Source organism: Benincasa hispida, chromosome 2, assembly GCF_027475165.1.
Source record: "Benincasa hispida cultivar pf3 chromosome 2, pf3_genome.v1.1, whole genome shotgun sequence".
Classification (NCBI taxonomy): domain Eukaryota; kingdom Viridiplantae; phylum Streptophyta; class Magnoliopsida; order Cucurbitales; family Cucurbitaceae; genus Benincasa; species Benincasa hispida.
In genome coordinates this window covers 841575-851687 of record NC_143479.1, presented here as the reverse complement: position 1 = coordinate 851687, position 10113 = coordinate 841575, and the positions used below count along the sequence as shown (strand labels likewise).

The 10113-nt window shown below is 31.2% G+C and overlaps 1 protein-coding gene across 3 annotated transcripts; it reads left to right on the top strand.

The window, feature by feature from the left end:
• Nucleotides 1–1433: 1433 nt before the first annotated feature.
• Nucleotides 1434–9456, top strand: LOC120071336 (respiratory burst oxidase homolog protein A-like). 3 transcript variants are annotated; one of them, XM_039023546.2, is made up of 14 exons: nt 1434–1911; nt 2891–3047; nt 3136–3184; nt 3786–3899; nt 5089–5496; nt 5967–6353; nt 6745–6840; nt 6952–7067; nt 7346–7448; nt 7795–7977; nt 8068–8193; nt 8298–8426; nt 8953–9031; nt 9128–9456. In XM_039023546.2, exons 1-14 carry the CDS (start codon nt 1665–1667, stop codon nt 9235–9237), a joined length of 2304 nt encoding a protein of 767 aa, XP_038879474.2. In that variant the 5' UTR covers nt 1434–1664; the 3' UTR covers nt 9238–9456. The 3 variants fall into 3 exon arrangements, 2 of the variants coding, with proteins under 2 accessions (XP_038879474.2, XP_038879476.2); XR_005480210.2 differs by having other exon boundaries at nt 1531–1911; nt 8302–8426; nt 9128–9399; XM_039023548.2 differs by having other exon boundaries at nt 1531–1911; nt 6952–7025.
• The last annotated feature ends 657 nt before the right edge of the window (nt 9457–10113 follow it).

The window sequence follows — 10113 nt, the reverse complement described above, 5'->3', positions numbered from 1 at the left end:
ATTTTAAAACGCAATTGAATTCATCACTCTTTGCACCTCAATTGGATCAATTCTTCGATTACATACTTGAAAATGGACCTCACGTTTCACTATATACGAAATACAAAGCACATGTAAACATCACTAAACATACTCAAATAGGACCTTTTTTATAGGGGATTTTCAAAAATAGAAAAACAAGAAAACTATTTACAAAAGATAGCAAAATTTAATATTATTTTATAAAGACTTATAAAAATCTATCTACATTTATTACTTTTTTTTTTTTTTTTACTTTTTTCTTAAATAATTTGACTTATTTTTTATGAGTGAAAATTTTCCAATTTCATATTACTATGAATACGTCTTCCTTGAAATAAATTTGGCCTAAATAAATATACTAATTGTCATGGTTGAGGAGAATGGGATTGTCTGTATAAAATCTACAATTATAAAAGAATTGCATGAGAGAGAAAGAAAATGCACATGCATAAAAGAATAAAATAACCATGATTGAGAGAAAGAAGACAATTTATAAGATAAATAATGATCATTATAAAAATTCATATCTTATATTAAAAAAGATATATAAATAAATAAATAAATGAGGGAGTGGGAGAGAAAGTGAGTAGTCCCCCACGGTACTACATGCAGCCGCCCGGCCGCCATGAAAAAACAGGAAATAAAAAAGAAAAAAAAGAAAAGAAAAAGAAAGCAAAAGAAAAAAAAAGAATAGTCGTCACTTGGCTGCTAATTGCTAAACGTCAATTAATTCATCAAATTTCTGTTTCCTATTGCATACTCACATGATCCTTTTCGTTTGCATCCATCTCATATTCGAAATCTAATGATTAACCTGCCTCTCATATCACTCTCTCCTAATCCACCCTAACTAAACCATCTTTCCTTTCATTATTGACTAATATTCGCTCTAATTTAGGCCACACTTATCTCCATACATCCATTTCGATGAACTTCAAAGAATTATGAAGTTCGAGGACTTGTGAGTTCTTAGAGCCCAACTCTTTAAGCCAAATACTCCGTAAAAAAAAACAATAAAACTGGAAACATAAGAATTAAGAGAAAAAATTACATTAAAGAATTATTACAATTAGAGACAGAAATCTCTCCTAAAACCACAGTTATAAAATTACTCTTTCAAAACATTTATACCACTCACACCAAATTTTCCACTCTCAAATTATAGAATATAAAAAGAAGGAATTTAACTAGAGTTAGCATACTTAAATTCAAAATATTTGACGATTTGTGATTAGACACTTAAATAGACTACATAGGTGGCCGAGGATGAACCAAAGTATTTAGGCTAATTAATCATCTCCAATTATTCACACATTCAATCACTACCAAAAATACACAAATGCCAAACCTTCTTTCCATTGTCCTTTTGTGTATATATATATATTCTCAACCACCACAAACTTGTCAAAGAAGTAGGGAAGCAAACATGGAATACAACTTCAAGGGTTAATCTCAATGTATCACAAAATTTCTCAAGCCAACCTTAAGCCACCATTCATTTTCCTTGTAATTTCCAAGGGTACATTTTGTCATTTTCCCATCATATAAACTGGCCCCAACACCAAAATCTTGCAGAGAAGGAAGAGAATGGATACATTTTTCAGTTTTGAGTGAAAAATACTGAAACTTGGAGAGTCCTATCAATGGAGATTCAGAAAACAGAGGAGAAACTCTCTGTCTCTTTGTCGTCGTCGTCATCAACTTCTTCGTCTTGCAGCTCCTCTTCTTTCCATAATAATGCATATTGTTCTTCAGGATTGAGATTTATTGACTTTCTTCGTGACAATGAAAGGGAATGGAAATTGGCAGAGAAGCGGTTCGATCAGCTGTGTTGGAGTAGTGTTGCCTCTGAACCGGCACTCAAATGGTCTAATTTTCCCTTTTGTATAGGTGAGTTGCTAAGCAACATGATTCTCTCTGTTTCTTTTCTTCTTCTTCTTTCTTCTTTCTTCTGTTCTTGTTTCAGATCATTTACTCTTCCTAACAATCAAACATTGGGATGAAAATGAAATACAAAAAACTCAAACACTTGAGCTTAACAATAAATTGTTTTCATCACAATCACATCATTCGTTTAACGTCTCATTTGATAACCATTTAGAGCTTTTTCTAATAACGTCTTTTTTTTATTTTTTTATTTTTATTTTTACTTTCAATTGCTTACAATGTTTTACACTTTTCTTAAGTAAAAAGTTGAATTATTAGCCGAATTTTAAAAACAAAAACAAGTTTTTTAAAATTATATTTTTCTTAGTTTTCAAAATTTAGCTTGATTTTTTAAAATATTGGTAAAAAATAGATGGCAAAACAAGAAATTTAGAGACAGAATGAGTAGTTATAGGCTTAATTTTCAAAAACTAAAATTCAAAGCTAAATGGTTACTAAATGAGGTCTTATTTTTTGCTTTTCTGTTTTTTAAAATTAAACTTATAAACATCTCATCTATCATTGTAGGTGTGTTTTCAAAATCAAAGCCAACATTTGAAAAGAAAAAAAATTATTATTGTATTTGGAAATTAGTTAAAAAATGAAATGACTACTTTGGAAATACAAAAGTCATCATTAAGAATTTGTGAGAAAATAAATATAATTTTCAAAAACAAAAAATTAAAGGCGCATTTGGCAACATTTTCATTTTTGGGTTTTAGGTTTTTAAAAACTAAGTATATCCTTAGTTAAAAGTTGTATTCTTAGTCAAATTCTAAATTTCAAAAATAAGTTTAATTTTTTTTTTAATTTAAAAAAATTGGCATAATTTTTAAAAATATTAGTAAAAAATAGATAACAAAAAAAAATAACTGAGAGATGGAAATTTTAAAAGTAACTATGCATTAACCATTTATCTCTTCCCACATTATGTTCCAAGTAGGAATGTCAGAGTCTCAGGAGTTTGCTTATCAACTGTTGAGAGCACTGAGAAGAAGAAAGAATTGGAAAATAGAAATCACCAAAAGTGAATTTCATATCCTCTGGTGCCAGTTGATTCATTCCAGTGTTAATTCAAGAACAACAACTCTATTTCACCTGTAATAAAAACTATAATTTCCCTTATTCTTGCCCTTTTCATTATTTAGCAATAAATTTAAAACTCATTATTCCTTTAATGTCCTTCAGTTGCGATAGGAACATGGATGGAAAGGTAACTGAGAAAGATATCAAACAGGTTTGTCTCATCTTTGCAATATTTCTCTTCTTTTTGTGATAAAAATAACCTTGAAAAGTTGCTGTAATACTCTTGACCTTTGTCATTTGTTTAAAAAATACTCCTAAACTTTCGAAAGTAACAATATTATCTCTGATTTTTTTTCTCAAATATTTCAAAGGTACTATTGGAGTAAAAAATCTTTAGAATTTTAGATGAAAATTGATATATGAAATGATGTGGTAGTGATATGAAAAGAATCGTTTTAGGTTATCACCACACAGTTCTAAATCTCGATTTTTGTTCACAATTCTAAGAGTGTGTTTGGACCAAGGAATTGGAAAGCAAAGAATTCTAAACTCTAGTGAATTTGTGGGTACCAATACTAAATAACATCAATTTTATACCTTAAACTCTTTTCACTGTAGGTCACAGTAGTTACATCATAACTCACAACTCCATCCTTGTCCCAAATGCTTCTAAAAAACTTCTATTTCAAGCATAGTTTTGAAACATTTATGAAAGTTCAAGGGTAAAATTGTGCGGGCAAATTTCGAGCATATTTGTTATAATTTAGGCTACTTTTTAGTTGTTTTGGTATTAATAAAATTGAGACTTCCAGATGATAATGTTAAGTGCATCTACCAATAAGTTATCTGTGACCCATGAAGAAGGAGAAGATTACGCTGCTTTAGTCATGGAAGAGCTAGATGAAGAAAAGCAGGGCTACCTTGAGGTATTATTATATACTTCATATTTTTGTTCTTCAAACTTAGGGCATATTTTGATTCTCAAATGATTAAAATCATTTTTGTCATTTTTTAAAACATTATAAAAAAATATTTTTAATCATTTAAAATCAATTTTCATGATATGAAAATTGTATTTAAAAGTATAAATTTTAAAACTAACTTAATTTTGAACGATTAAAGATTGTTTTGAAGTGATTGTAAATATGACAAAAGTGATTAACAATTTCAAAATTATTCTCTGATAAATTTCATGTATTAAGAGCTTTTTTTTCATTTCCATTATCCATATGAAGATCATAAGGTATGCTTGCTGTTGTATGAAATGTGCATTGTCAAACAGATCAAACGAGTTCAAAAGATGCAGAGGAAATGGAGAAAGATTAGTGTTTTGGTTAAATTAATTAAATGCATATGGGTATATTATGCTGATCATTTTACGTGTAACATAAATTTTAAGAGGAGAAGATCATAGGTATATAAGTGAGGATAACTATCTTCATTGGTACGAGGTCTTTTAGGCCAAACCAAAAACAAAATCATGATAGTTCATATCCAAAATGGACAATATTATTCAATTGTGAAGACATTAGAGGTTTATTGGATAGAAAGTGTGCTCCTAAGAAAAGGACTTGGTCTGGTTAAAAGTGATGTGCTCGAGAACAAACACATATGAATGACTATTTGTGGAGAGAGTCAATGATACTTTGTTCGAGGGGAAGATTACTAGAAATGCAACCAAATACCACATTGGCTAGATAAGAGGAACATCATGAGAATATAAATGAAGACAACTGAAAAACATCATGAGAATGTGGTTAAATTAAAAGTGATGTGCTCAAATGAATGACTATTTGTGGAAAGGCTCAATGGTGCTTTATTCGAGGAGAAGAATATTAGGAATGCAACCAAAATCCCACATTGGTTAGATAAGAGGAATATCACGAGTATATAAGTGCGGACCACTAAAAAAATGAGGTCAACTATTTGCTTTGGTATTTGACATTTTAGGTGAAATAAAAAATAAAACCGTGAGAGCTTATAACTAAAGTGGACACATATCATCTTGGAATATATCTAAGTCAATTGTCTTGAACATTTACAAATTTAGTTATAGTTTTCATGATTAATAATATTCAATGTATTAGTATTACTAATCTGTTACATAAATTGCAGCTACCTCAATTTGAGAAGCTCTTCAAGATAAGCTCACCAAAGACTGTTCCCACTCTAAACAAACAATCATCAAATAAACACATTCGGCATCGCCATGATCCATTTCAAGAGTCAATATGTGAGGCTGAAATGTTGCTTAGATCTCGATGGAGACGAGCATGGATGGTGGCGTTGTGGTTGATCATATGCCTTGCATTGTTCGCCTGGAAATTCATTCAATACCGCCAACGGACGGCATTCCAAGTCATGGGTTACTGCCTCTCAATTGCTAAGGGGGCAGCAGAGACTTTGAAATTTAACATGGCTCTAGTCTTACTTCCTGTTTGTCGAAACACGATTACATGGCTTCGCAGAAATTCGTCTCTGAACTCGATCATTCCTTTCAACGACAATCTAAACTTCCACAAGGTAAACGAAGCTTTAGTATTGCATAACAAAAATGTCTCAAATTTAGCAAGCTCAGACATAGATACGACACGACACGGATATGGTCACATGTCATTTCTTTTAAAATCTAAAATATGGACACGACAAGAACACGTTCGTATCATTTGTAAACAAGAAGGAAATTTAAAGTCAATGTATTTTGCTCTTAAACTTTATTGTTTTTATCTCATATATACTGTCTATTTTGGTATACGCAAACAAGTGTTAAATGCATGTCTAACAAATATTGGTCCTATTTTGACATTATAAAACTAATGTCTAACACATCTATTATACTAACAACTGTCTGATATGTGTCCATGATACGTGTCCAACAACTATAGGAGTGTTCAAGTGATCGGTATGTGTCCGACATAGACACACTAGCCAAACCAAAGTATCTATTAATGTTTTCCACAAACTACACTAATGCATATGTTTTTCTAACCTAGTTAGTTGCAGGAGGCATTGTAGCAGGAGTTATCCTTCATGGAGGAACCCATCTTGTTTGTGATCTCCCAAGAATTAGTGGTTGTGAGAAGTCAATTTTTGAGAAAACAGTTGGTGCTCAGTTCAACTACCATCAGCCATCTTATGGTGAAATGTTGGCGACAACTGAGTCTTTAACAGGCATTATTATGGTCATATTGATGGCCATTGCATTTTTGCTCGCAACGAAATGGCCGCGTCGTAAATCGACCTCGCTTCCTAGGTCTATCCAACAAGTCACAGGATATAATACCTTTTGGTATTCTCACCATTTGTTCATATTTGTCTATGCCTTACTCATTGTTCACTCCATATTCTTATTCCTAACTGACAAAGCAACAGAAAAAACGGTAAGCCAGTTCTCTCACTACCCCAACTTTTGTAACTGTATCATAGATTCTCTTTACGTTGTTTTGCCGTGACCGTGATGCACTTTGAGTATTGGTCTATTTTCATTTATTTAGGTCATTTTTGATAAATTTTTTGTTTTTGTTTTTGAGAATTAAGCCTCTAAACACTCCTTCCACCTCTAAATTTCTTGTTTTGTTATCTACTTTTTACCAATGATTTCAAAAATCAAGCAAAACTTTGATAATTAAGAAAGTAGTTTTTCAAAACTTGTACTTATGAAAGATGCAAATCATGGTGAGAAATCCACCATTTCTTTTCTTTGAAATATTCTCTAGATGCTCAAAGTTTAAAGCTGATTCTGATTAGTGTAATTTTCTTTTCTTTTTGAAGACTTGGATGTATATAGCAATTCCAGTTTCATTATATACTGGAGAGAGGATTTTAAGAGCAATTAGATCTTGTTTATATGAAGTGAATATTTTGAAGGTACTCTCATTTTACTTTCATATTTAATAGGCGATAAGGCCGAGAAGAAAGACGACCTCAAATACGAGTATTTTGACAAGATTTGTATTATTTATCATGTATTATGTGCAGGCAAGGACTTATTCAGGAAAAGTTTTATTTCTAAAATTGAGCAAACCAGAAAGATTCAAATATCAAAGTGGGATGTATGTATTAATTCAATGCCCTCAAATATCCCCATTTGAATGGTAATAAGTCCTAATAAGTTTCGTGCTTCTAAGTTTTGCTCATTTGACATGTTTGGAAATGATTATAAAATTATCAAAATCATTCAGAAAAATATAGTATGAAAAATACGTTTAGAAGTGTAAAATTAAATATTAAATTGATTTTACATGATTAAAAATGTGTTTTGGAGTGATTTTAAACGCGACAAAAGTGATTTTAATCTTTTCAAAATCACTCCCAAACGTGCCTATTAATTCTTCATGTACTGAAGAGCTTATAAGGTTTCTTGATGTTTTAGGCATCCATATTCATTAACTTCAGCACCACAAGATACCCACTTGAGTGTACATATCAGAAATTTGGGAGATTGGAGTTATGAGCTGTACAGCCTTTTTCAAGAGGTAACTAATCTCCAATTGGAGGCTATTTCCTGTAATTCATTTATTGGTATTTCGAGTTTTTCTCCATATTTTATTTATCAAAGAAATTGTTTCACTTTAAAAAAAAAAAAATCACAAAACTTAAAACGTGAAGGAAAGAAGATTGAACTTAAATGATGAGTAGTTTGTGTCACTTTTCATAGTGATAAGTACTAAAAATATTCACGGAGACTAACTTGCGCATTTAGTCTCGAGATTTCTGAAAAGTGGTTCTGAATAATTCTTAGTGTTGAATTGATCGTTAGTTTAAAAAAATGACATGAAATTATTGAGATGTCAATTTTAAATGACTTAAAAACATTTATAGGGAATATCTCCTACATCAAAGGAGTACCCGAAAATATTCATTGATGGGCCCTATGGTGCTGCTTCTCAAGACCATGTCAAGTACAATCGTGTGGTACTAATCGGCCTAGGTATTGGAGCCACACCCTTCATGAGTATCCTAAAAGATGTTCTAATCCGGATTACTGGAAAATCTGATGGTCACGTAAGGCTCTTTTTTCCTATGATTTTGTTTTCTTCCATTTCCCAACATTACTTCACCAATAAAGTTTGACTATGGTTTAAAATTGAGTAGACTGACAATGGAAAAAGCAGCCTAAGTACATCCAAAACCTATCTTTATTGGGTTACAAGAGAGCAAAGCTCCTTTGATTGGTTTAAAGATTTCATGAAGGATTTAACACTTTCAGACCAAACTCAGGTAAAAATAAAAAATAAAAAAAAATCAAAGTTTATATGTTTTGAGATATGCTGATTTGCATCTTGTATGGTTAAAAAAATGTTCTAATATCATAATGTCCTTAGTTAGCTGTGGAGATGCACAATTTCCTCACTAGTGTATATCATGAAGGGGATGTAAGGTCTGTTCCGATAAGAGCAATTAAAACTTTGCATTATACTCGACGGGGCATCGACATCGTCTCGAAGACTCCTGTAAGCTTCCATTTACACCGCCTGAATCTTAAGATATAATTATTCCATTGGCTAGCTAGCTTACCTTGTTTGAAAAGTGAATAATGAGAAAACACTTCAAAACAACAATATTGTTCCACTGTGTTATATTATGAGTTACTAAGGTTTTGTTCAGTAGTAATTTGGTTTTTGGTAAATTAAGTTTATAAATAATATTTCTATTGCTTTGCTTTGTCATTTGCTTTTTACCAATATTTTCAAAAAAGTAAGTCGAGTTTTGAAAAATCAAAGAAATAATTTTTAAAAACATGTTTTCAAAATTTGGAATTTGGTTAAGAATCCAATTCAAGAAGAAAATGGACTTAATTTATAAAAACTAAAAACTAAAAACTAAAAACTAAAATCCTATTTAGTAATCATTTAAAAATTAAGTTTATGAACACAACTTCCACCTCTAAATTTCTTCCGTTGTTACTTTTACTGAACGGGGCCTAAATGGTTATCTAACAAGGTCTAGCTAATTGATCGATATCTCCTCAATTTGAAGGTACAAACTCATTTTGGTCGGCCAAATTGGACAATCATCTTCTCGAGTTTAGCTCATAGGCACAAAGGAGAAAGAATTGGTAAGATCAAAGCAAAATCATACTTCCCTTAATCTTTGAACTAAAACTTTGTTGATTGTAGATAAGAATTACTTACAAATGCTTTGTTCTAAACAGGGGTTTTCTATTGTGGTCCTTTAGCATTGGCAAGAGAACTAGAGGGACTGTGCACCAAATTCTCTACCAAAACCTCAACTAGATTTGTATTTCATAAGGAGAACTACTAGACTAACATTGTTTTTCAAGTATACAAAATTGCAGGTGAAAATGGCAAAATAGCCAAATAAAAAGTTATATCATTACAAGTGTATTACTTCACTTCAGCCTCGTCTCTTTTAGTAACAAATGTGGCTTAGGCGAGTGCAGTAATACATTAGTAATTTGGAACATATTTTAAGGCTCTGAATAAACGGGAAATAAATCGGAATCAAATATCATTACACGTATATACATATACACACGTATGTATGTATTTCTATGTCTATATATATTATATGTATATGTTTATGGTAAATCAAGTTTAATCAATTTTAAATGTGGCCTGCACCATTGTCAATTTGTAAATATAACAAAAAGGTTTCATAGGAATATCTAAGTCTAAGTTACATGATAATCATTTTCTAATTGGTCAAAAGAGATAAAGATTGTGAAGGATAATGAGAATTCATAAGAAATAATATTCAGAGGGGTCGCATGATGAGTTTATGATCTTTTTAGAAAGACCTTTATGATTGATGACATTTGGTTACGTCAGTCATAACGCACTATCGCATTTCATTTTTATACCTTATCACGTTAAGGATGGTCATGTAGTCTTAACACGATGACATCTCTATTGCGATCTTCATTTTCTAGGAGGAAAAAAAAACAATAAGAAAAATACGACAGAAAAATAAAAATCACGATAAGGATGGTCATCACGTTAACACTACAATAGACAAATAAGTTGTAAAATATGATAGTGTCTTCTAATGTAAGCAAAAGGATAGATTTCATATAATTGTGGGGAAGGAGTCCATGCATGGATCATCCGTACAAAAAAAAAAAAACTCTTGTTTGACCCACTAACTTTTTAGATTGGTGTAAACAACCCAACTTTAATA